Raw genomic sequence first — 27,122 nt, forward strand, 5'->3', positions numbered from 1 at the left:
TATTTATCATAGCTTCCCCATTGCAGTATTACAGTAATAGTCACCTGAGGGAAGGAACAAAGCTGTGAAGTGTGACAATGACTCGTCGGGAGGTCGCTGGCATCAAAATGCACCCAGGTTTATGCCTGTACCAAATGGCAACCTCTGCTATCTATTTTACCTGCCTATCTACTGCTGTTGCAGCTGCTACAGAGGATGATGGTGATGATGATGATGGTAGTCATCGTTGATTACACTATGATCAGCCCTATGATTAAGATGATGATCTGTATTCATCCAACTGTGCCAGGGCAAGGCACAGTTTAATTACTATGTCTCCCTGGATAACCAGCTTCTGGCTCCAAATGAAGGCTGCTTTGACCCGTCTCAGCATCCCACACCCACAGGACTTAACCCCGTCCTCAGAATTCTGGTGTGGGAGCTACATCCTGCCAAGAACTTGGGAATTAATTTAATTTGAGTCCAGCGCTATCACTGTTAAGAAGAAACTGTATGTAACACTTGAGCTACATAGGAAGAGAAGAAAGAGAATTTAAAATCATGTGGAAAAAATAAATTGTTTTTTTTAGTTAGCAGTTTCGCTTGCGGGGTAGTTAGTTGTGTGGATAGCAAGATAATTGCTGGCATCGAGGCCTGTTTTTTGCTAATTTTTCGGGCATCAAAAATGATGACGATCGCAGAATTTAAGACTGTGTTTAATTTCAGGGTTGGAACTGAATGTGGCGAACACAAGTATGTTTAGTTTAGCTTTTTCAGAGACAAAAAGGAATGCAATTCCAGAAACATGTGCTTAAAAACTCAGAAATGTTGCAGCAGCTAATCATCAGTTCCACAGAGATTTTGCAAGATGAACAAAATCTGACCTTTAAAGGAAATTGGTCACAGTATATGTTTATTTGGTTTATAGAATGAATCCATCTTAAAATAAGAATAGATGTTCAGCCCTGAAAGTGAAAGCAATGTTACTGAGGCACTTAAAGGGATAGTTCACTCGAAATACAAATTAACATGATTTCCCACTTACCTTTTAACTACAACCAAGGGAACTGGCAAAATCATGTTCATTTGTATTTAGAGTGAACTAACGCGACAAAAACGGCTCATATACACACAAGTTCCTATTTCCACTGCTTCTTCACGTAGTCCCAGTGATAGGCGAACCCACCGACGGGGTTTATCCTCATGTCAATCATTCTCTGGGTCTGCTTCTCCACCCATTCATCAGACAGAGTGTGAGGAACCTCGCCGAACACTGAGAAAGAGAGAGAGAATGAGAGAAAGTGAGAGGGAGAGAGGGGGAGAGAGAAGGAGAGAGAAGGAGAGAGTGAGAGAGAGATAGGGAAAGGGAGAGAGAAAAAAGTAGAGAGAAAGGGAGAGGGAAAGGGGAGAGAGAGAGAAAGACATGACTGTTGCATTAGACAATGTCAGTCTCAAGAGATAAAACGTGACTGTCTCCACACAATGGCAAAACTGTGTTGCAAGATGTTTTTGTGGATCATACAAGGACACAGAATGGGTAAACATCATTTATAAGAATCAATTGTTTATTGTTTCAAGAATCTTCCAGGACACTCTTCTTGTAAAAACATTGTCTCAGTGAGGCAAACAGTTTGGGCCTGTTTCCTGGACAGAGATTAAGCCTAGTCCAGGGCAAAACAACTGGCATCAATGGAGGTTCTCCACTTTTTAGCCGAGGACTAGTATCATTAAACAGTATCCTGGAAAACCGGTCCACAGTCAGGTGTTTTGTGTTGTCTTCCTCAGTGCATTGGATGAGACATTGCATGAGACCAAAAAGGCATTAGGGCCTGAGTTTCGTGAGAAACCATTCATATCACTTTCCACAGATATATAGTCATCTTGAGGTAGTTCGTCTTGAGTGTCAGGCCATGTACACCAGTCCGTGCATAAGCAGAAGTGAACTCAGCTTCACTCGAGCTGAAGTAAAGAATCTATTATTTTAGGTTCGATATTAAAAGCACTTATGTTTTGAGTCTGCATACATGAAGCTATGAAGTCATTCTGCTTAAATTATTTTACAGAAGGTGCAAGGTGGTTCAACCATGAACCATGACAATTTGACCAACTCAATGATCCCATTCGCCTTAAAGGGGATTGTTATTTCTACATCAAACAAATGTTCATTCCATTCAGTTACTAACTAACGGACACTCACTCAGCCACAAGACAGTTAACTTCACACATTAAATAATGGCATAAACAAATGTAAAACAGTTGATTGTACAAAATCCCCCTTGATAGCCCCCCCTCCCCCAATCTAGTCTTCTTACTGCCGCTACACTGGAGGAAAAAGGGAAGGTAGTAATTAATCATGGCACCAGAGCGTACAGCTGACAGAAAAGTGCCAAATGCCCTTCTGTCACGTTATCTTCAGTAGTAGAGTGATTACACAATAAATAAATGAGTGTTAGTGAATTCCAAGGGCAGCATATTGTCTGAGAGTGAGCCCAGAGAGAGTGCAAAACATACAACCAACAGTTGGTTAGCAAGCTAGCCTGCCTAAACTCAGAAAACTGAAAAGGGTTCTTTGGCTGTCCACATAGGAGAACCCTTTGAAGAACCCTTGTTGGTTCCAGGTAGAAACCTTTAAGAACCATAAAGAAACCAACAATAATTTTACCTGGCACCAAAAAGGCTTCTCCTATGGGGACAGCTGAAGAACCCTTTTGGAACCCTTTTTTCTAAGAGTGTAGCATCAACCAACAGTTAGCTAGCCCTAGCCTACGTAGCATTAAACAACAGTTAGCTAGCCTTAACCTACCTAGCAACAACCAACAGTTAGCTAGCCCTAGCCTGCCAAGCATCAACCGACAGTAAGCAAGCCTTAGCCTACCTTGTATCAACCAACAGTTCGCTAGCCCTAGTCTACGTAGCATTAAGCAACAGTTAGCTAGCTCTAGCCTACCATGCATCAACCAACAGTTAGCTAGCCCTAGCCTACATAGCATCAAACAACAGTTAGTTAGCCCTAGCCTACCTACAGCAGTATCAACCTTTTATCACATTTGTCTATAGATGACAGGTGTAGTGGAGAAATTGAGTGTGAAATTAATAAATTATTATGTTATGAAACAGATGATCCCTATCAACTGTTAACAATGCTACTGTAAATCACAGGAGGTTGGTGGCACCTTAACTGGGCAGAACGGGCTTGTGGTAAGGACTGGAGCAGAATCAGTGGAATGGTATCAAATACATCAAACACATTGGTTTCCAGGTGCCATTCCATTTGCTCTGTTCCGGCAAAGGGGAGTTGTCCACCCCTCAGCAGCTTACTGTGCTGTAAATACATCACACAGTGAGGAGGGTACTACTGTACTGTGCCAACTGAGAAGTAAAGCACCTATACCCATGGGAGAATTTCAACCTTCAATATTCCAATGCCTAGAGAGCTACTCTAACATCACAACGCTCCAATATCAAAACCAACCTTTGTGACAAAGTGATGCTATTGCGCTGAGGCACTCAAAGGCACACAAAACCATCAACTACAAGGAACACCAAACATTATTTAAGGGAGCATTCCCAAAATGGGAATTCTGTGGGAACGGTGAAAGCCACTTGTGTGTCGGAATGTGCCGGAGGCGGGCGGGAGTGAACCTGTATCCTGAGGGGAAGAGAGAGATTGGGAAAATCACCCTTGATCTTTATCCGCTCTCTTAGAAGAGTAGCGAGTGGTAAAGTCTATCCAGGAAGCAACTATTTTTTTTCTCTAATTAGGTGGAGGGAGCCCCCTCAGCGTTGCATGCACCCTGCTTTTCAAGTCCCAACCTGAACTCCAAACTAAGGGAAATACCCCATCCTTAACTGAATTGGCTTCCCGTCTGTCTGTGGGTCTCCCTCTTTTTGTCTCTCTCTCTCTATCCGTGTATCAGTCTCTTAATTCCTCTTTCCTTTCAATTCCCTTTATCTCATTTGCTCATTGACACACTTCACGTCAACCTATTTTTCTTTTGCACTCTCTCTTTTCTTTCATTTCTCCTTATTTCACTTGCCCTTTTTCTCCCTTGCTTTGCTTCTAACTCCATCTCTTTCCCTCTCCCTACCTTTGTTTCTCACTCTTGTCCCGTGTGTCTCTCTCTCTCTGTTCTCTGCCTCTTTCTCTGTGTTGTGGTCCTATTCATTTCCAGGCTGGCTTTCTCCTGATATAGCATTTTACTTCCTCCCTGAACGCTATGGGGTTTCTCAAGGAGGAGATGGAGAGAAAGAGAGGGAATTTGTGCCAACAGATAGACACACGCACAACCTTGAAACTAGACCAGGTGCTCATCACCATCATTGTTAACAGGGTGTGTCTAGGGGGATTCCTCAACTGAAGCCCTGGCTCAAACACCAGAGTGTATTGTGTGTTGTGTGCTCTCTCTCTCTCTCTCTCTCTCTCTCTCTCTCTCTCTCTCTCTCTCTCTCTCTCTCTCTCTCTCTCTCTCTCTCTCTCTCTCTCTCTCTCTCTCTCTCTCTCTCTCTCTCTCTCTCTCTCTCTCTCTCTCTCTCTCTCTCTCTCTCTCTCTCTCTCTCTCTCTCTCTCTCTCTCTCTCTCTCTCTCTCTCTCTCAGCATGATCCAATTATTCTAGCTTGTGGAGAGATTGAGTGAACTCTGTTAAACAGGGAGCGGGTGCTGCAGGTGAAGAGGCTGTGTCTACAGTCTGACACTGTGAATCTGAGATCTGCACTACAGTAGGCTAATAGAATACCAGAGTTGACCATTTTCTTCCTGGTTGACTGAATATACACTTATTTAATAATCCCTGATATAAAGTATAACATTTTGGATTTCAGCCAAGCCATAATATGTTTGTTTTTTTCTTTAGCACATGGCCTATCGGTCTATAATAAAATATATATATATATATATATTTTGTGATACAATGCTAATGTTATGATAATTAAATCAGAATCACTTGTACCGAGACCATTCTCTGTAACAACCCAACACTTCACCAAACTGTCTAGTGAAGTAACGTCTAGTAACACTTAGCTTAAACCCGTTCCATTTCTTCTGCATTATTTCCACAGTATTAGTGTGAGATGTCAGAAGAAGTCGTTAAGAGCAAATGTATAAAATGACAGAAATCAGCCGTATGCAATCTAACCAGGCCTTACTCTTTAGCTAGCTGACCATTAAACCAGGTCTAAGTAAAGTCAGTTTGCATAATCTGATATCAGTTATTATTATTCATGCTTATCATGTTATGTCATCATAATGAAAGCAGAAAGACAATTTATAATACATTAATAAAATAAGACTGGTCTAGAAATACAACAATACAGCATTGAGTGTGTATTACAGGGACACTCAAGTGAGTCTACCTTTAAAGGCCCAGTGCAGTCACAATTCTGTGCCATGTGTTTCATATCATATTATAAAATGTGTGGATCAAGCCCTGAATGCTGATTGGCTGAAAGCCGTGGTATACCAGACCGTATACCACAGGTATGACAAAACATTATTTTTTTATTGTTCTAATTACGTTGGTAACCAGTTTATAATAACAATAAGGCACCTTAGATGTTTGTGGTATATGGCCAATATACCAGAGCTAATGGCTGTGTCCTAGCACTCCACGTTGCATCGTGCATAAGAACAGCCCTTAGCCGTGGTATATTGGCAATATACCACAGTCCTTCAGGCCTTATTGCTTAATTGTACAACAGCTGATAAACTTTTAATCAGTGATATTTCCTGATAGTTACTGGTTGAAAATACAATCTACACAAGACCTTCTAATCAGCAGGATTGCATGGGCAGGAGTGTCGGCTTTCCATGGTGACATCACCATGCGGTAAATTGGTTAATAGACCAACAACAAAGAGCGTTACAAACCTCTCTGCTAATAACAGGTTTCCTCTCCGCACTTAGACCACTCCCAGACAGTCCGAGCTAAATAAATTATTATTTTTTTGCTAAAAAGCTACTTTTGACCATTTTAATGGAAATCTATTACAGTACAGCTTTTGTTTTATTTTTTTATCTATTACAGTACAGCTTTTTTATTTTTTATTTTATCTATTACAGTACAGCTTTTTTTTAAATTTGTATCTATTACAGTACAGCTTTTTTTAAAAAATTGTATCTATTACAGTACAGCTTTTTTTTAAATTTGTATCTATTACAGTACAGCTTTTTAGTTTTTTTAATCTATTACAGTAAGGTACTTAATTGTAACAAAGGAATTATTTGATATTGATAAATGATTTGACTTTGATATAAAAAAACAAAAAAACAACTACAATGGACTTTTAACTGGCCTAGGTTCAGCTCTCCCGATCCACTCTTTACCCACTATATAACAACAACTGAAATAATGACAAAGTTACAGGGAGACCCACCATAGATCCTCTGCCACCAGACCAGCATGCCAGAGAAGCCCAGGAAGATGAAGACCCCTCCCAGTACCGTCTTCCACTCACTGGAGCCTCTCCTCATCTCAGGGTAGGTCAGCTCATGGGTCAGACGGTACACTGTCAGACAACAGGAGGGATGGAGGGAGGGAGCGACACGAAGAGAGAACGAGAGAGACAGAGAAAGAGAGAGAGTTCATCAGGATTGCATATCAATGTTGAAATATTTTTTTGTAACTATCTGATTGAAAATGAAGAGGGTTTGATACATTATGTAATTCAAAGTATTTATTTGCATAATTGCTTGATCCAAATCATATTTCATATTTAATTCTGATCAAAATTCAGGAGTCACTGTCTTTATTGTGAGAAGACAATATCTCTTTTGATTACAATATTATATGCAATATTATTGTAGCTTATTATCAAACTGGTAAATAATATCTCTTTGAGTTGCCATCTCATATGGGCAGCCTAGAATCTGTTCAGAACAATGCACCATGAGAAATAACTCTTGCATAAAGTGAGTTTATATTGCCACCTTGTGTTTGAACTAGACATTGTCAATATTCAAGTGATGTTCATGCAGATTCAACAGTAACAGTGATCTTTCACCTATTTCTGAATGTTAGTGGTCAGTATGACACCTTTACACATAATGTCCTAATCCTACGAAAAAAATACAATTCCAAATCTAATCAAACCAATGTGGTCATAAAACAAGATTCCAACGTTAAACGCTCAGACTGAATCTATTGAGAGCTGTATCAATTGAGATGAATCTATTGAGAGATGAATCTATTGAGATGAATCTATTGAGAGATGAATCTATTGACAGCTGAATATATTGACGGCTGAATCTATTGAGAGATTAATCTATTGACAGCTGAATCTATTGACGGCTGAATCTATTGAGAGATTAATCTATTGACAGCTGAATATATTGACGGCTGAATCTATTGAGAGATTAATCTATTGACAGCTGAATATATTGACGGCTGAATCTATTGAGAGATTAATCTATTGACAGCTGAATATATTGACGGCTGAATCTATTGAGAGATTAATCTATTGACAGCTGAATCTATTGAGAGATTAATCTATTGACAGCTGAATATATTGACGGCTGAATCTATTGAGAGATTAATCTATTGACAGCTGAATATATTGACGGCTGAATCTATTGAGAGATTAATCTATTGACAGCTGAATATATTGACGGCTGAATCTATTGAGAGATTAATCTATTGACGGCTGAATCTATTGAGAGATTAATCTATTGACAGCTGAATATATTGACGGCTGAATCTATTGAGAGATTAATCTATTGACAGCTGAATCTATTGAGAGATTAATCTATTGACAGCTGAATATATTGACGGCTGAATCTATTGAGAGATTAATCTATTGACAGCTGAATCTATTGAGAGATGAATCTATTGACAGCTGAATATATTGAGAGATGAATCTATTGACAGCTGAATATATTGACGGCTGAATCTATTGAGAGATTAATCTATTGACAGCTGAATATATTGACGGCTGAATCTATTGAGAGATTAATCTATTGACAGCTGAATCTATTGAGAGATGAATCTATTGACAGCTGAATATATTGAGAGATGAATCTATTGACAGCTGAATATATTGACGGCTGAATCTATTGAGAGATTAATCTATTGACAGCTGAATCTATTGAGAGATGAATCTATTGACAGCTGAATATATTGACGGCTGAATCTATTGAGAGATTAATCTATTGACAGCTGAATCTATTGAGAGATGAATCTATTGACAGCTGAATATATTGAGAGATGAATCTATTGAGATGAATCTATTGACGGCTGAATCTATTGACGGCTGAATCTATTGAGAGATGAATCTATTGACAGCTGAATCTATTGAGAGATGAATCTATTGAGATGAATCTATTGACGGCTGAATCTATTGACGGCTGAATCTATTGAGAGATGAATCTATTGACAGCTGAATCTATTGAGAGATGAATCTATTGAGATGAATCTATTGACAGCTGAATCTATTGACGGCTGAATCTATTGAGAGATGAATCTATTGACAGCTGAATATATTGACGGCTGAAACTATTCTACCTTTGAAGCACTTCCAGAATATGTTTTTCAAAAGATTATTCCTACCCATTCACCTGCTATAAATCCAGTGTAGCCCAGTACACCATACTGTAGGTGTGTCTCTGAACTAAAGGTGCACTATTACCCAGTGAGGGATTCAAAAGAACTGTATACAGCCCTTTCCAACATAAAGGGAGAGCTTTCTTATCATGTACCAAACACCTGGGGCCAAAGTCCCTCATTGTATTGCATGAGGAAATGTGATTGTAATTTGTATTTGACACTGTCAAACATTTAGAAATAGTTCAATTCCTTCGTCTTTGTTTTCATATGAATGGATATTTGTTGACCCACCGAGGTCATTTTCATGAGGCACCAAACGGAAGCAAACTAACTGAAACAGGGGGTAACTACCTGGACTTGCCCAACAAGAAACTGCAATTGTCATTTTCCATTACAAAACTATTTAAAACAGTTTCTGTTGTGTGCCCTGATGAACATAATCCAGTTTTGAATGTGATTTGATCACTAGGATTTACATGCAATTTTCTCCTCCTTGGTGAGCTTGGTCCAGGGTCCCTTCTCCTTCTCCTTGAGCTGCCTCTGCTCTGAGTTGAGGTTCCTAACGAATGGAACGTCAGAGAGAGGAGTGTCTAGGCGGTTGTTGTACTGTGGCACCGAGGGGTCAAGCACATCAGGGCTCATATCTATATATTCGGACACAAAAACAGAGACAGACAGTGACATCAATGGTGTTTGGTAAACTGATTGGAAACTGTCTTTATTTGTAATGTTATATAATGTATTTCAAGGATCCAATCAAATTTAGCCTACGTTAACTCACACAGGACAGTCAATGATGTTATCACTCCCTCTACTGGCAGAATAATGCGTAGTCCAGCGCCATACAGCACTCCCAATGACCTTGTGACATGGTTGGCGCAAAGACCAGACCTTGTGGAATGTGATATCCATATTGTGTGCCTTAACTGTCTGAGTGGCTCCAAAGCAAGTGGCACTTGACAGCTTAATCATTATACTATGCCAGTCTTGTCTGAAGCACAATTTGCGCGGATTGACAGTTTAATCATTATACTATGCCAGTCTTGTCCTAAACTCAATTTGCGAGGACACCCTTGTACTTACCAGTTTCCACCCTGCTTATATCATGAAAACCAAACACTTTTAAAATGTGGCCAATGTGCATTGTGTAGCGGTTTAGGCAAGCACGTGTAAAAGTATGAGCGCGCGTATTTTCAAAGGTATTTGCTTAGGGGTAACCTATCAAATCAGACCTCGGGAGATTACCACTCTCTAATGTAGCCTAAACTGTGGGACATTAGATTTATAGGAATAGTTTACCTTTTCCATGAGCAGCCTGCACGCTGCTGGTAGATGAAAGTGGTCTCCAAAATCCGCTCTTCAGCCCGCGCACGAGTGCTCGAGAGGTCAACATCTGGACAGATACAAAGCTATGGTAAGGCCACTTTATACAAAGCAGTTGCAGTTATGGAAGGACATTTTACTCTTAACAGTTGCATAAAATACATAAACCCGGTTTCCACGTACGGTATTAATTTGGGGTGAAATGGTAAAATATTCAAATATAATTTTGAAGTTGATTTGGACGTTGTCAAAATCACATTATGGATGGATTTCCTAAATGAATGTTTCCTATGCAACACCAATGGAGCGCATATACAGTATTTGGGTCTGTTGAGTAAATCAATACACTATAAGAAGTCAAAGACAGCGGAAGTTGATTCGAAAATAGCGTCCAGGCGACTGTGCGTCGTATTGAGCAGGTGTCGGGAAAACTAAAGAATGCTGCTAACTCGAGTGTGAATGTGTGCGCACCGACTGTCACGTAGTGCTTTGGGTGCTAAGGAGTTGCTACATTTACAACAAGGGGGCGCGTGCATGAGATACTGTATGATGTTTTATTGTCAATTCTGCAAACCAAAAGGCCTTTTATTGTGCATTTGCACGTCTTATAATGCCAGACATTTGCCCAATAGCCTACGATAAATCATCTATAACTAAAAGAGCCAACAATCTCCCATGTTAGAATCATTTTGCTGACAATAAAATAGCCTATGCATTCAAAAACGACTTCACACGCTTGCACTTGTAATTGATTGAAATCTATTCATAGCGACAAACAATTCGTAGGCTACATGTAATTAATTAATGAATCAAGGTAGCCAATAAATCCAACTATTTGGGTTTTAAGACAAAGAACACAATAGTATCCAAGTATTACAGGTGGTCTATAGGTATAGATATATCTGAATGTTTCACACTTGTTGCGTAAACGTGAGTGTACATACAGTTCGTGTGCCATGAATAACAATAGAAGGCTTTATAAGAAATCATAATTTCTAAAATAATTACCTTTAAATAGGGATTTTATTCAGCTCCCTCTGTCTGTCCGATGTGCCTACGTGCTATCTCTATGGGAGTGTATGGACAATTTATAATGGCTATGTAGAGTTTTTAGTCAGGTGTCCCTCACTATCAGTAGAAACAACCAATGAGATGCTTTCAGGAAGCGCTCCAACTGAAGTTATTCTACTTTATTCCAAGCGTGAAGCGCCTGCCGTTTGACAGTCACTTGAACCATACCAGGATTGTGTTTACGTGAGGTTGATCAGAATCACATTCCAATAGCTCATATCAATAGGCTGTGTACTGCAAAGTATATCTAGTGTAGTTTTTAGCACATGTCATAGGCTAATACGCACACATCTGTGTTCGGAAAGACAGCGCGCGCGCTCACAAACCACTTTCGGAAGTGATACTTCCTGCAAATTTCTCTCACGCTTTCATTTTGAATTTGTTCAAAATAACTTTCTTACATTGATTTGCCATACAGGACTGCCATACAGAATTCAACAACTGAATGATCTGTTATTGATAAGAACCATTTTGCCAATCAGCTTGGCCATTATGCGTTCCAATCACCATGAATATTTTCATTGCAACTAACATTGAAATTAGGCTGTGTTTAAAGTGGAGCAGTAAACTAATAGTAGGCTTACTTTGTTTTCAGTGGCACTTAATAGCATTAACCCATCTTGTATTCTAGTAGCTTATTCATTTACATACATTACATAACTAGGCATAGCCTGACCTTTTTGTGTTTCTGATCCTCCAGATAGGGATTCAGATTGGTCTTTTTCAAAGGTGATTAGGATAGTATTGATCCCACTGGAATGGTGGATTCGGGGTGGAATTAGGATGGTGAATGGCACTACAAACAAGAAATGTCAATATACCTAAGGTGAGTGACAAGGTTTAAAAAAAACGTTCTTACATCTGACAACCAAAGCTTCATTATGTTAAATTGACAGCAGTAGGCTATAGATGGGCTCAGTTGTTATATTGTGTCAAATACAGTGGGGAGAACAAGTATTTGATAACTTGCAAACTCGGCAGTGTTTCCTACTTACAAAGCATGTAGGTCTGTAATTTTTATCATAGATACACTTCAACTGTGAGAGACCGAATCTAAAACAAAAATCCAGAAAATCACATTGTATGATTAAGTAATTAATTTGCATTTTATTGCATGACATAAGTATTTGATACATCAGAAAAGCAGAACTTAATATTTGGTACAGAAACTTTTGTTTGCAATTACAGAGATCACACGTTTCCTGTAGTTCTTGACCAGGTTTGCACACACTGCAACAGGGATTTTGGCCCACTCCTCAATACAGACCTTCTCCAGATCCTTCAGATTTCGGGACTTTCAGCTCCCTCCAAAGATTTTCTATTGGGTTCAGGTCTGGAGACTGGCTAGGCCACTCCAGGACCTTGAGATGCTTCTTACGGAGCCACTCCTTAGTTGACCTGGCTGTGTGTTTTGGGTCGTGGTCATGCTGGAAGACCCAGCCATGACCCATCTTCAAGAATAATGTTTCCACCTCCATGCTTCACGGTTGGGATGGTGTTCTTGGGGTTGTACTCATCCTTCTTCTTCCTCCAAACACAGCGAGTGGAGTTTAGACCAAAAAGCTCTATTTTTGTCTCATCAGACCACATGACCTTCTCCCATTCCTCCTCTGGATCATCCAGATGGTCATTGGCAAACTTCAGACGGGCCTGGACATGCACTGGCTTGAGCAGGGGGACCTTGCATGCGCTGCAGGATTTTAATCCATGATGGCGTAGTGTGTTACTAATGGTTTTCTTTGAGACTGTGGTCCCAGCTCTCTTCAGGTCATTAACCAGGTCCTGCCGTGTAGTTCTGGGCTGAGCCCTCACCTTCCTCATGATTATTGATGCCCCACGAGGTGAGATCTTGCATGGAGCCCCAGACCGAGGGTGATTGACCGTCATCTTGAACTTCTTCCATTTTCTAATAATTGCGCCAACAGTTGTTGCCTTCTCACCAAGCTGCTTGCCTATTGTCCTGTAGCCCATCCCAGCCTTGTGCAGGTCTACAATTTTACCCCTGATGTCCTTACACAGCTCTCTGGTCTTGGCCATTGTGGAGAGGTTGGAGTCTGTTTGATTGAGTGTGTGGACAGGTGTCTTTTATACAGGTAACGAGTTCAAACAGGTGCAGTTACAGGTAATGAGTGGAGAACAGGAGGGCTTCTTAAAGAAAAACTAACAGGTCTGTGAGAGACAGAATTCTTACTGGTTGGTAGGCGATCAAATACTTATGTCATGCAATAAAATGCAAATTAATTACTTTAAAAAATCATACAATGTGATTTTCTAAATTTTTGTTTTAGATTACGTCTCTCACAATTGAAGTGTACCTATGATAAAAATTACAGACCTCTACATGCTTTGTAAGTAGAAAAACATGCAGAATCGGCAGTGTATCAAATACTTGTTCTCCCCACTGTAAATGTGTGTACTTAAGTGATATGCAGGCTCTTACCTTTATATAGTTTACGCATCTGTTTCCTTTTGCCTTAACAGACTTACTTTGGTTACCTCATGGATATTCAGTCTGAAAGAAGTGTGCTTAAAAAAGATGAAATTAAAAATTATACACACTCTTACTTTACCGGTTGTCTGTTTTCTTGGTCTTTTTGGCGGTAGGAGGCGGAGATAGGGTAATCGCAGGAAAGTGTTTTTTGCATTTTTGCAGCATTGATGGTTCGGTCGCTTGTATTTTCAATCTCCTGAGGCATTGAACTTGATGCACATTATGGAAACAATAGCCAAATTTAACCCAACATAGTCGACTGAGGCGAGTTCTCGCAATCAGCTGGAAGGGTTTGTGGAATATGCCAGCTGATCGCATGGGACAATATTCTGTCTGTGGTTCGGCTTTGCTATATTTTGGAAGTGTTTTTTTGTGTGCGGAAAAAATATATAACAGACCCTCGACTGAAGGTCAGGTCGAGAATGCTTTCCTGTGGATATTTAGTCTCAGATTACCTCCAACATGGGGCCAAAATCAGCAGACAACAGGTAAAGTAATTTGAAATTAAGTTCATTCAACTTTCTGACTTGTAAAGGGACTGTTCTGGAATTTTGAGCCTACATGTTGATATTTTTAGAATCCGAGAGGGAAATTCTTACAAAGCCTGTTTCCCTCAGTGTAGCAGTAGTAGCATAACCTGTCCAGTAGATGGCAAGGTGTAGACCTGTTTAAAACACTGAAAATAAACATTCTTTGATTTTGATACTGTGGTATCTAGATCAAAATATTCCAGATTTTTTTTGTTGAAAATAAAGTTGAAATATAAACAGCTAAATGGATCTGATCCTGGATTGCAAAAGAGGATTACAGAATCCAGAATTATGTTTATAGCAACTGGGCTTTGATGATCTGGATCTTCTCTTGGTTTGTGGCAGGTAGCCTAGCGGTTAAGAGTATTGGGCCAGTAACCAAAAGGTTTCTGGTTCAAATCCCTGAGCCGAACAGGTAAAACAACTGTTGATGTGCCCTTGAGCAAGGCACTTAAACCGAATTGCTCCTGTAAATTGCTAAATGTGTAGCCGAGTTCAATGTGTCATTTGCACAATTGTGCCACTAGGTGGTGTCATAATACTTCAATTAAATACCACAATCATGCACACAAGACAAAAAGATCTCAGTAGTATGTTTTATTACTTTTTTTCAACAGCAAAAGAAAACTTAAATAACAGAAACATGTATTATGTGGCACTCATGACACATCTGTTCATTTTCAATAGATAAACCACTCATCTGAGACTATCAACAATATAACTTCAAAATCTGAATGACAAGAAAATGATCAGTAAATGTTACAAAAAGAACATGATCTTACAATATTGACTAAAGAGAAAAAAATATACCTGTCCTTTCTCTGGCACTTAAAGTTTCCTCAGTACAAAAGGTCTCTCTATATATCCAGTATGATCGATACAGAGTACAAGATGTATCTTGCATGCCTCTAAGTAACTGGAGAAATATAAATACATATTGGGTATATTGTATATAGGCAGCTGCTGTTTCTTGAATTGCATTGAGCAACAAGGTCGTCATACCATCACCTCTTTCGCTCTCTTTCAAAAATAAAGAATAAAATCTCTCGAAAGGCACCAATGACGTTAAAGACAGGACAGCAAGCTCCGCCCACTGTCACAGGGACATCATAAGTAGCAGGGGGAATGGGTGTAGTTTTCGGAGAGCCACCGACATCCCTCGTTTCCATTCACAAAACCTTGTGCAAATAAAGAAAAAAACAACTCAATACTCTTTCCCTGAAGGAGAGCAGACACGATTATGATTCAAATGGAAAATAACCTGCAACTAAAAACAACCTTATAATAACTCAAACCACCTCGAGGGCTTCTGATAGGCTAGCTGGAATACTAGCCATGTTGCTAATACCTTTCCACTCATGTCAAGTCTAAATGAGGGCCTAGGGGGTAGGGGTTATTTCTGGAACATCCAGGGGGTAAAAGTAGAGGGGAGTGATGATGCACAATCTTGAGGGGGGAGAAGAGGCACCACCGCCAGACCCTCTAGTAAAATAATCCCAGGTTGGTCAGCCCGAGTCAGTCACCCATGTGACCACATCTCCCCTATCACAGCAAATTACCCATCAGGGCCCTGGTCACTTTGACTGTACCACCCATCCCACCAGTCCGATCCAACCCTTTTCTCAACCCAGACAATGCTGCATCAGTCTGGGGGTTCAACTTCCATCAGTCTTCCGAGTCAACTTCCTCTCACAGCAATGTCCCGTGTCACAGCAGGTCAGTCACACACAGCACATACTCCGCCTTTCCCTCAGCATCTTTTGGTCCAGCTTCAGTCTCTACCTTCACTACTGCCTCAGTCTTTGCCACTGCTTCAGCGTTCTCCATCTCAGTCTCAACTTCAGACTTAACCCCCACTACCTCTACTTCAGACTTAACCCCCACTACCTCTACTTCAGACTTAACCCCCACTACCTCTACTTCAGACTTAACCCCCACTACCTCTACTTCAGACTTAACCCCCACTACCTCTACTTCAGACTTAACCCCCACTACCTCTACTTCAGACTTAACCCCCACTACCTCTACTTCAGACTTAACCCCCACTACATCATTCTCGGTCTCAGCTTCAGTTTCCAGCCCCTACTACTGGTGCCTCTACCAATGTTTCTGGTGGTGCCTCTACCAATGTTTCTGGTGGTGCCTCTACCAATGTTTCTGGTGGTGCCTCTACCAATGTTTCTGGTGGTGCCTCTACCAATGTTTCTGGTGGTGCCTCTACCAATGTTTCTGGTGGTGCCTCTACCAATGTTTCTGGTGGTGCCTCTACCAATGTTTCTGGTGGTGCCTCTACCAATGTTTCTGGTGGTGCCTCTACCAATGTTTCTGGTGGTGCCTCTACCAATGTTTCTGGTGGTGCCTCTACCAATGTTTCTGGTGGTGCCTCTACCAATGTTTCTGGTGGTGCCTCTACCAATGTTTCTGGTGGTGCCTCTACCAATGTTTCTGGTGGTGCCTCTACCAATGTTTCTGGTGGTGCCTCTACCAATGTTTCTGGTGGTGCCTCTACCAATGTTTCTGGTGGTGCCTCTACCTCTGCTTTTGATTGTGCTTGGCTGCTCTTCCTGCCGATGCCTGGAGAGAGAAAGAGCGAGAAGTTTGGTTGGTATGGAAGTGTCTCAGAGGCTCTTGTCCATGCAGCTGCATTCAGAGATGTGGAAATGACCCATTAGCAGTGGAAATCTATTTTTGTTGTTCTCATTAAGTGTAATTAGCTGCATACCCATTCAAACTTAAGTCTTGGGTTTCCTGATTAGATAAGATAACCTAAATTAAGCATGAGGTGAAATCTATTTGTCCATAAATGGCTGATCTCTCATCGTGTCTCTAATCAAGTAAAAATATTTGTGATTCAATTATTGCTGCTGCTCAGTAGAGGCCACCTGCTGGTTTGTTGGTGCAATCTCTGTGTGTGTTCTTCTATTTAGAAAAAAAGTCTTCAGAAATGTGAGGTTTTTCTGTTTTAAGACTTAACATTCACCACACTTCCTCAAGCGCCAGGCAAGCTCAATCAAGCAAAGCTGATTATTTTAAAGAAAATGACTATTTAAACCAATGCTGGATGGTTATCGCAGGGGGGAGTTGTTGACATGTAGAAATGAGAGAGCCTGTCTGATGGATGGAGGAGAGAGAGAGGAGGGAATGGGGAACGGGAAACGGGGAGGAGGAAACGGGGAGGAGGAAACGGGGAGGAGGAAAAGGGGAGGAGGGAAAGAGGAGAGATGAGGGGAAGTAGTAGAGAAGCAATCCATCAGAGAGGAGAGGGTGGGGCATGAACTCATGTAGTGTCAGGATAAATAGAGGGGCCTGCTCCTCATTCATCATTATTAGCCTTCATGACGTGGCATACACACACACACACACACACACTGAAGGAACATTGTCACTCTTGCTAGAACATGTATTTGAATACAACAGAAACAGACACAGCCTTAGCCACAAACGATACTAAATACACACAAGCTTGCTGACCCAGACTAGCCCAAGCCATACCATGCCGGTCTACACCTTTTGGTGTCTATTGTTGGGGGTGAGAGGGGATGGGAGCCAGTCCCATTGTGGGGGGTGGAGACAGAACAGGGCAGGGTGGAGTGGGGAGGGGGGGGGGGGGGAAACGCTGGGTGTTTATACCTGCAGGGGTGAGCACCAGGGCCTGCAGGATGTCTGACAGGGAAACGATGCCCACAATGTGGGTGTTGTCGCCCACCACCACCAGCCTGTGGACCTGGAGACGAGAGAGGGGAGAAAGAGGGAAGAGGAGTGGGGAAGAAGAAGAGGATTTAATGGAAATGGGAGAGAAAAAAAAGAAAGATGTTATTAGCTATCATGTCAGACTGACAGGAGAGGGTTCAGGTCAGGTGTGTGTGTCAATCTCACCTCTGCTTTGACTATTCTGTCCACGATAGTCTCCAGTGTCTCGAGCCGGTTGCACTTCATCACGCCCTCAAAGTACTGCGAGCGATGCCTCAGAGCCTGGGTCACCGTGATGTCCAGGTTGTTGTAGGTCTTCTCAGCAGCAAGGTTCTACACACAGCAAAGACAAACAACTAGTTGGTCCATCTTGGAATGTTCACTGTACACTTATGAAGAGGAATATTCATTAACAACAAATTAGTAATATTCCTAAAAGGGTGCCCCATGAAGTGTTAACTAAAGGGATTACTTACAATGACATCAAACTTGGAATAAATATCCACGACTTTCCCTGAAAAGAGCAAAATCCAAAAGAAATTCAGAATCCAACTTCACAAAAATAATACATCGGCAGAGACAGTCTGACACACACACATACCTGACTCATCCACCACTGGCAGAGACATATAGTCTGACACACACACACATACCTGACTCATCCACCACTGGCAGAGACATATAGTCTGACACACACACATACCTGACTCATCCACCACTGGCAGAGACATATAGTCTGACACACACACACATACCTGACTCATCCACCACTGGCAGAGACATATAGTCTGACACACACACATACCTGACTCATCCACCACTGGCAGAGACATATAGTCTGACACACACACACACATACCTGACTCATCCACCACTGGCAGAGACATATAGTCTGACACACACACACATACCTGACTCATCCACCACTGGCAGAGACATATAGTCTGACACACACACATACCTGACTCATCCACCACTGGCAGAGACATACAGTCTGACACACACACATACCTGATTCATCCACCACTGGCAGAGACATACAGTCTGACACACACACATACCTGACTCGTCCACCACTGGCAGTGCGGACACCCTCCGGACCACGAAGATGTTCAGGGCCTTGATGATGGGTGTGTCGGGGTGGATGAAGGCGATGTTGTGGTAGGTGCCGATGGTCAGCTCCTCCAGGGTCTGCTTCATAAAGGCAGGCTTTGGCATCTCACACACCTGGGATATCAAATCAAAGTTTATTTGTCACGTGCGACGAATACAACAGGTGTAAACCTTACAGTGAAATGCTTACTTACAGGCTCAAACCAATAGTGTGAAAAAAAGGTGTGTGTGTAGGTAAGTAAAGAAATAAAACAGTAAAACAGACATTCAGAAGAGAGATTTGGGGGGGGGGGGGGGACGTTAGAAAACAGACTGAAACCAGGCAGAAGTACCTGGACATGGTCAATGAGAAACACTCACTTTTGTTTTCTGTTCAGAAATGTTGCAAAAGTTTGTTGCGAGCCCTAATGAGGACATTTGAGTATCAACTAACTAAACTGCTTTCATCTCCATTTGGCCGTCTAATGTAGTGTCAGCTCTGACTTTCTAGCAGTGTACGTGTCCCATTTGATATTGTCCATGTCGGTCTGTCCGTCCTTCTCATATAACTAATGAAAGTGTCTTTTTTCCAATCCGTCTCATTTTCTCTCTGTCCGGGTGTGCAGTCACCTATGGTCTATCATTTCGTCTAGCCCAGGACAGACGGATGTCCTTTGGTCAAGTGGGTTCATGTTTCCAAACTTCTTTCCTGCTCTCTATTTCATTATGCAGAGGTGGTTTACATTTCACACTCACTTCAACACGTAAGACACCTTATATTTAGACAATACTGCTTCTCTAGCCGGCAGAATGCTACAGTAACCTACCTGTTATTACGGTCAATTCAGGAAATCTAACACAATGGAATAGAGTTCCCAGGAATTCAAGGAATCCTCATTGAACTCCAACTCCCAAATTCATCTCCTGAATGAATAGATTTGAAACGGGTGAACTACAATGTATAGTCACCATATTCTCTCCTCTAGACTGGTGAGGTCGTCATCCCAGACGATCAGATAGATTAAACTAATCCTCTACTGAATCAGGACAGCTCTCTAGGCTCTGTTGCCATCCTTTCATCACCCTGCCTTTCTGTTTCCCTTTCGTCAGATGGGGCGGCAGGTAGCCTAGCGGTTGCGAGCATTGGGCCAGTAATCGAAAGGTCACTGTTTTGAATCCCAGAGCAGTCTAGGCTTGCCCTTGAGCAAGGCACTTAACCCCTAATTGATCATGTAAGTCGCTTCGGATAAGAGTGTCTGCTAAATGACTAAAATTTCATCTTTAGTTCCATGGAGATCCAACAGGGATGTTTGCTTACATGAGAGAGCCCATGCTTCATCAATCCAGTGCTAGGCCTACTTACAAAGAGCTGGAGGAACTTGAGGATTCTCTTGTGTGTGAGGATATAAAGTGCATTTCCGCTGACTGGGTCGATGACGGGCAGCCGGTGGATCTTGTTCTTGATGAGCGAGTATACCGCGTCAAATATACTGAGAGAGGGGGGGGGGGGTAAGATAGAAGATCAAGTTAAAATAACAGACAACTTGTTGCCAATAAAGCACTAGAGAGAGGGTGTTGATACATTGCCACTTCATCAATCAATAGTCTCCATCTTTAAAACAGCACATGTCATGTCTTCTACAAAAGAACAGGTTCAAAGTCCAAGTTCCCTTTAAGTGCCATCATTCATCCTACTTAGTCAATCTGATGTTAAGAGCATAGAACAATAACAGTGAGTGTGCTGCAAGAGAGCTCTTCTACTGAATTAAAGTGATAGTGAATAGTTGAGAAAAAGCATAGATTTACTCAGAGTATACAAAACATTAAGAACAGCTCTTTCCATGACAGACTGTTCAGGTGACTCAAGGTGAAAGCTATGATCCCTTACTGATGTCACCTGTTAAATCCACTTCAAATCAGTGTAGATAAAGTGGAGGAGAAAGGTTAAAATTATTTTTCATCCTTGACAGATTGTGTGTGCCATTCAGAAGGTGAATGGGAAAGAAAATATTTAAGTTCCTTTGAACGGGGTATAGTAGTAGGTGCTAGGCACACGGTTTGAGTGTGTCAAGAACTGCAACGCTGCAGGGTTTTTCACGCTCAACATTTTCCGTGTGTATCAAAGAATGGTCCACCACCCAAAGGACATCCAGCCAACTTGACAACTGTGGGAAGTATGAGTGAACATGGGCAAGCATCCCTGTGGAACACTTGACACCTTGTAGTTCATGCCCCGAAGAATTGAGGCTGTTCGGAGTGCCAAAGGGGGCACAACTCAATATTAGGAAGATGTTCCTAATGTTTGGTACACTGAGTGTATATCCTGAAGGTCTGACCATAACTAAACTATGGTGAGTTTTCAGAAAGCCTCATAGCTAACATAGCACCTTATTTCCCCGAACAACCCTGGCAGATAGCCATGAGAGAGTAACAACTCTAAAACCAATTGACGGCCAATCTCCATGGAATCAAAGATGATATTTTAGTCATTTTGCACCAGATCTTATTTAGGGGCTTCATAGCAAAGGGGGTGAATACACATGCACGCACCACTTTTCAGTTTTTTATTTGTTAGCATTTTTTGAAACAAGTTTATTTTTTCCTCACTTCACCAATTTGGACTATTTTGTGCATGTCCAATACATGAAAAATACATTTAAAATGACAGGTTGTAATGCAACAAAATAGGAAAAACACCAAGGGGAATGAAAACTTTTGCAAGGCACTGTGTCTTTCAGAGGGTTTGGGTTCAAATGTCACATTTTGGCTGACAATTGACCAATAAAGTGAGCATACTCTTGATTTAGTAAAGAGCTGAAGCGCACACACAAAGCATTCATGCGTGTTAAACCAGAAACCATACAGGAAGTCATCAGAAACAAGGGACTATCCGGGATGTCCCAACAGTCAGTCTGTTTATCTCTCCCTTAAAACAAATACACTAGAGTACATAATCAGAAAACCTGGCAATGGACAGCTGAATCAGTCACTAAGCAATTAAATGATGCTGGTGTTCTACCAAAAGGAGCCAGAAAATGCCCATAACCAAACCAGAGGCTTGAGTTGATTAACCTGGGATGATGGAGAAGTTGAGTAGTATTTTAAGCAAAGTATTTTTTAGTTTTTTTTTTTATGAAAGAGTCTGGCCAATACGTCTTTTCACAAAATGGACCTTGAATGATTCAGATTGAGGAAAATAAACTATGCTCCCAATCAAAAGAACATGGAAAAGGGTGCAGAAATACAAGGGGAAAGTACCAGACCTTCAGTACCAGACCTTCCCAGGGGAAATGTAGGGAATGAACAACAAATATAAAACTCCACATGGGAGAGTGTATTGACAGTAAATTACTCTACCTATAAATTCAAGTGGAGTGAGACTTATTTACTGTGTTTATGACCATATAATTATATTTATATGTGGGGTGGGAAGTAGGGACAATTAGATTTAACATTTTAATTCTCAATCAACTATGAGATGATTATAGATTGTTTGTATAAACAGACTGATTAAACCCAAAGGAAGGTCCTCTACGTAATAATGAGCAAGGAGCTCTGAATGGGTCGCACACTGTAAGTCAATCATGACTGGATCATTATCCTATTCATGGTCTGCAGTTTCATTTCCCTGCATCATAACTGTTATTTAAACGACATAAAATAAAGACAAATAGGAAATGCAGGTGTCATGTATAACAGGCTTACCTTGCATCAGGTGATATGTTCACTAACGGCTTAAAGGTTTCTTGTAGGTAGAGCTCTTCAAAAAAACAACATCATCAAACTACAAAATAAATGGCTTTATTATTTGTTGAACTGATAAAAATGTTGGTTTTGAAATGGGAAAGTTGCTGTAAAATAGCGGGAAAGTCCCCATACCTCTCCACGTTTCAATTTTATGCTCCTCCAGCTCATATATTTGTACCTAAAATAGACAGAACATTCAACAATTAGTGATATTTAACATTCATTCCATGATTTGAACGTGGTAGACATTACATTTGCAACGTTTTATTTTGTAAAAAGAAGAGTGATAGAAATAGCAGAAAAATATATTAAATCAGAGCAATTCTCTCTGGAGAAGAAAAACCAACTACATGTAAGTGCTGGCATCATGAAAAATCTAACCGGTTCCCTAGAGGGTCTCAATCAGGTCCACGTCAGCCCTCTCCGACATGACAGTTATGAGAACCGCTGCTAATAAATAACCACAGCACGAGGAAAGGACAGAGTAGTAGGTCCTCGAATTCATTACAAAAACGAAAAAAAGCCCATTTCTACAGCAGCCACGGCTACATTGAGCTCATTATCATGAACAGCTGGGGACGTGCCATTTCCTAGGTCATGTGTGTTGAAGGACCTTTTTTCCCTGTAGAGTGGTTGCAGTGTTTCCCCTATACACAGTAAGCACCACCGCTGCTAAAACAATGATAATGTAGATGTATGCCCCAGAAAGGACCCCCCCCCCCCCCCCCCGATAATACAATAGCAAACATCGGAGGCCTTTTCCAGTTTCCTGTAAACAGAAGCTACATCAATCATTAAATTACTGATCCAGGAGTGAGTGAGTGAGTTGGATAAAAATTCAAGGTTTTTTGGCTAGCCCACTCATCATAGTCAGTCCAAACTAAAGGAAGAGCAACTAAGGTTGCAAAATACAAGTATCGTTCTGTAATGTCGAAGTTTTCCAGAAATCCCAGCTGAAGGATTCCAGATTTGCAGCATATTGAATCTTCCAACCGGGATCTCTGAAAAACCTGTGAATATGGGGAAAGTGACCAGAACTTAACTCCCGAGATTAGAGGCACCGACTCCAGTTCTGCATGACTATACAGGAGTCTGATATGGAAGGATTAGCGAACGCTTTCACTGCTCTGGTGGTTCTCTAGACGATGGATAAACTAACAGGCATTAGGATAACATGTCAGTGTCTCCTGACCTAATAAATACCCATGTGTATTTGGGCCAGTGGAAATCCCAAGAGGGCTAGCCTCACTTAGCTTGGCTCTCTATGATGGGTGTAGCATACAGGTGTGACACCTCAGGTAACAATGGGACACCGTAACTCACCACTGACAACACTTCCACTGAGTCAAATGGGATTATGATTGAGGTTTTTATTTTCAAATGTTTTGTATAACCTGCTGTATCAGGGAGGACTTCTAGAAAACAGCCTACACTGAAGTGGCTCGCATCACCCAACAGCAGAGCCGGCTATTATATTATTTACACTACAGACTACTGTAGTCTGCTGGCTGGCACATCTGCTGTGGTGAGTGCGTGTTATACTTGACTATAAATCAGTGTGTGTTATACTTAAGCAATAAGGCCCGAGGGGGTGTGGTATATTGGCCATATACCACAATCCAGAGGTGCCTTATTGCTATTATAAACTGGTTACCAATGTAATTAGAGCAGTACAAATAAATGTATTGTCATACCCGTGGTATGTGAGTATAACAGAACCTATTTGGCAGGCGAAACCTCGAGGACAAACCATCCAGATTTTTCATTTTTTTTTATTAGGTGACAGGGTTTACAATGTGTATCTAGATTTATAAAGGCACTTGCTTGCAGTTCCTATCGCTTCCACTGGATGTCAACAGTCTTTGGAAATTGGTTGATGTTTCTCTTTAGAGAAATTAAGAAGTATGGCAGTTTAGAACGAGGGTCCCTCCTAGTGCACTAATGTTTTGATGTGCGCTCCAGGTCACACGCTTCACATTGTTTATTTCGGGTATTGAACACAGTTTATCCCTTCTTAAATTGTATAAATTATTTACGTTAAAAAATACCTAAAGTTGTATTAGGAAAGTTGTTTCAAATATTTGGACAGCGTTTACAGGTAAGATATTTTGTAGTCATGCTGGGCCAGTTGGAACCGGTGTTTTTCTGAAACAATCGCGCCAAATAAATGGACATTTTGGAGATAACGCCGGAATTAATCGAACCAAAAGGACCATTTGTGATGTTTATGGGAGATATTGGAGTGCCAACCGAAGAAGTTCTTCAAAAGTAAGGCATGAATTATTATTTCTGACTCCCGCCTGGCGGGAGGAAATCTGATTTCCATGTGTTGGTACTGTCCTAAGATAACTGCATGGTTTGCTTTCGCCATAAAGCCTTTTTGAAATCTGACACGGTGGCTAGATTAACGAGAAGTTAAGCTTAAATTTTGTGTGTTGTACTTGTGAATGTATGAAAGTTAAATATGTAATATTTATTTATTTGGCGCTCTGCCATGTCACTGGATGATGATCCTAAAGAAGTTAAAGCTCCATGACACAGCACATACGGTGCTCCATGACACAGCACATACGGTGCTCCATGACACAGCACATACGGTGCTCCATGACACAGCACATACGGTGCTGAGATGGAGGCTGGATAAGTCTCCCACTATATATATCGCTGCAGTTTACAGTCAGTCCACATCACTGGCCTTGGTGACAATAGGAAGCTGAAGCCATTTAGCCAAACCATTTCAAACTAGGGTCGTGTTCAATATTATGGACTGAATCAGGGGAGGAACAACTTGGACTTCTTCAATTGGAGACTCATTTTAGTTTACCATGGCTAAATATTTTTTTCTAATGAAAGACCTAATGAACACAACCCAGGACTCATTTGTATCTGTTTGATGAGAGGTCACGTACCATGGGAGACTTGTAGTATCTGTGGAGGATGTTGATGAAGTCTGTGATGGTTAACATTCCTAGAGAGAGACAGAGAGAAAGGTCTTGTTGAGTGATTATTCACATTGCATAGGTGTTGGATTTGACCTAGCACATACACACTGCTACTGAGGGGAGTACTAAAAAAATAAGATAGGAGCAGCGTGGAGGTGGGAGGTACAGGTAGAACAGAAGGAGCAGCGGGGAGGGTGGGAGGTACAGGTAGAACAGAAGGAGCAGCGGGGAGGGTGGGAGGTACAGGTAGAACAGAAGGAGCAGCGGGGAGGGAGGTGGTGGGTACAGGTAGAACAGAAGGAGCAGCGGGGAGGGTGGGAGGTACAGGTAGAACAGAAGGAGCAGCGGGGAGGGAGGTGGTGGGTACAGGTAGAACAGAAGGAGCAGCGGGGAGGGAGGTGGTGGGTACAGGTAGAACAGAAGGAGCAGCGGGGAGGGTGGGAGGTACAGGTAGAACAGAAGGAGCAGCGGGGAGGGAGGTGGTGGGTACAGGTAGAACAGAAGGAGCAGCGGGGAGGGAGGGAGGTACAGGTAGAACAGAAGGAGCAGGGTACAGGTAGAACAGAAGGAGCAGCGGGGAGGGAGGTGGTGGGTACAGGTAGAACAGAAGGAGCAGGGTACAGGTAGAACAGAAGGAGCAGCGGGGAGGGTGGTGGGTACAGGTAGAACAGAAGGAGCAGTGGGGAGGGAGGGAGGGAGGTACAGGTAGAACAGAAGGGGCAGCGGGGAGGGTGGTGGGTACAGGTAGAACAGAAGCAGCAGCGTGGAGGGAGGTGGGTACAGGTAAAACAGAAGGAGCAGCAGGGAGGGAGGTGGGTACAGGTAGAACAGAAGGAGCAGCAGGGAGGGAGGTGGGTACAGGTAGAACAGAAGGAGCAGCAGGGAGGGAGGTGGGTACAGGTAGAACAGAAGGAGCAGCTGGGAGGGAGGGAGGTGGGTACAGGTAGAACAGAAGGAGCAGCGGGGAGGGAGGTGCGTACAGGTAGAACAGAAGGGGCAGCGGGGAGGGAGGTGGGTACAGGTAGAACAGAAGGAGCAGCGGGAGGGAGGTGGGTACAGGTAGAACAGAAGGAGCAGCGGGAGGGAGGTGGGTACAGGTAGAACAGAAGGAGCAGCTGGGAGGGAGGGAGGTGGGTACAGGTAGAACAGAAGGAGCAGCGGGGAGGGAGGTGCGTACAGGTAGAACAGAAGGGGCAGCGGGGAGGGAGGTGGGTACAGGTAGAACAGAAGGAGCAGCGGGAGGGAGGTGGGTACAGGTAGAACAGAAGGAGCAGCGGGGAGGGAGGGAGGTGGTGGGTACAGGTAGAACAGAAGGAGCAGCGGGGAGGGAGGGAGGTGGGTACAGGTAGAACAGAAGGAGCAGCGTGGAGGGAGGTGGGTACAGGTAGAACAGAAGGAGCAGCAGGGAGGGAGGTGGGTACAGGTAGAACAGAAGGAGCAGCTGGGAGGGTGGTGGGTACAGGTAGAACAGAAGGAGCAGCGGGGAGGGAGGTGGGTACAGGTAGAACAGAAGGAGCAGCGGGGAGGGAGGGAGGTGGGTACAGGTAGAACAGAAGGAGCAGCGGGGAGGGTGGTGGGTACAGGTAGAACAGAAGGAGCAGCAGGGAGGGAGGTGGGTACAGGTAGAACAGAAGGAGCAGCGGGGAGGGTGGTGGGTACAGGTAGAACAGAAGGAGCAGCGGGGAGGGAGGTGGGTACAGGTAGAACAGAAGGAGCAGGGGG

General features: G+C 42.3%; 2 protein-coding genes across 10 annotated transcripts in view; both read right to left on the reverse strand.

Moving 5' to 3' along the window:
• Nucleotides 1-875: 875 nt before the first annotated feature.
• Nucleotides 876-10,975, reverse strand: LOC110535290. Of its 2 annotated transcripts, XM_021620194.2 has the most exons (5): nt 10,846-10,975; nt 9,814-9,907; nt 8,991-9,158; nt 6,350-6,481; nt 876-1,252 (listed from the first exon to the last, which is right to left on the reverse strand). In XM_021620194.2, exons 2-5 carry the CDS (start codon nt 9,905-9,907, stop codon nt 1,119-1,121), a joined length of 528 nt encoding a protein of 175 aa, XP_021475869.2. In that variant the 5' UTR covers nt 10,846-10,975; the 3' UTR covers nt 876-1,118. The 2 variants fall into 2 exon arrangements, with proteins under 2 accessions (XP_021475869.2, XP_036790796.1); XM_036934901.1 differs by lacking the exon at nt 9,814-9,907 and having other exon boundaries at nt 10,846-10,909.
• Nucleotides 10,976-14,511: 3,536 nt separating this feature from the next.
• LOC110535288 (5'-AMP-activated protein kinase subunit gamma-2) overlaps nt 14,512-27,122 on the reverse strand; it is a 130,602-nt gene continuing 117,991 nt past the window's right edge. For 5 of the 8 annotated variants that reach the window (XM_036934902.1, XM_036934905.1, XM_036934907.1 and 2 more), the window contains 9 exons: nt 25,368-25,426; nt 22,591-22,636; nt 22,417-22,471; nt 20,075-20,201; nt 18,681-18,846; nt 18,096-18,133; nt 17,806-17,952; nt 17,560-17,653; nt 14,512-16,503 (listed from right to left, as the gene is read on the reverse strand). In XM_036934902.1, the coding sequence (XP_036790797.1) occupies nt 15,998-16,503; nt 17,560-17,653; nt 17,806-17,952; nt 18,096-18,133; nt 18,681-18,846; nt 20,075-20,201; nt 22,417-22,471; nt 22,591-22,636; nt 25,368-25,426 (1,238 nt within the window). In that variant the 3' untranslated portion in view covers nt 14,512-15,997. The remainder of the gene's footprint in view (nt 16,504-17,559; nt 17,654-17,805; nt 17,953-18,095; nt 18,134-18,680; nt 18,847-20,074; nt 20,202-22,416; nt 22,472-22,590; nt 22,637-25,367; nt 25,427-27,122) is intronic. The other 3 variants (XM_036934904.1, XM_036934906.1, XM_036934903.1) reach the window with 3 other exon arrangements.

This window comes from Oncorhynchus mykiss, chromosome 11 (assembly GCF_013265735.2).
Source record: "Oncorhynchus mykiss isolate Arlee chromosome 11, USDA_OmykA_1.1, whole genome shotgun sequence".
In the NCBI taxonomy this organism is placed as follows: Eukaryota; Metazoa; Chordata; class Actinopteri; order Salmoniformes; family Salmonidae; genus Oncorhynchus; species Oncorhynchus mykiss.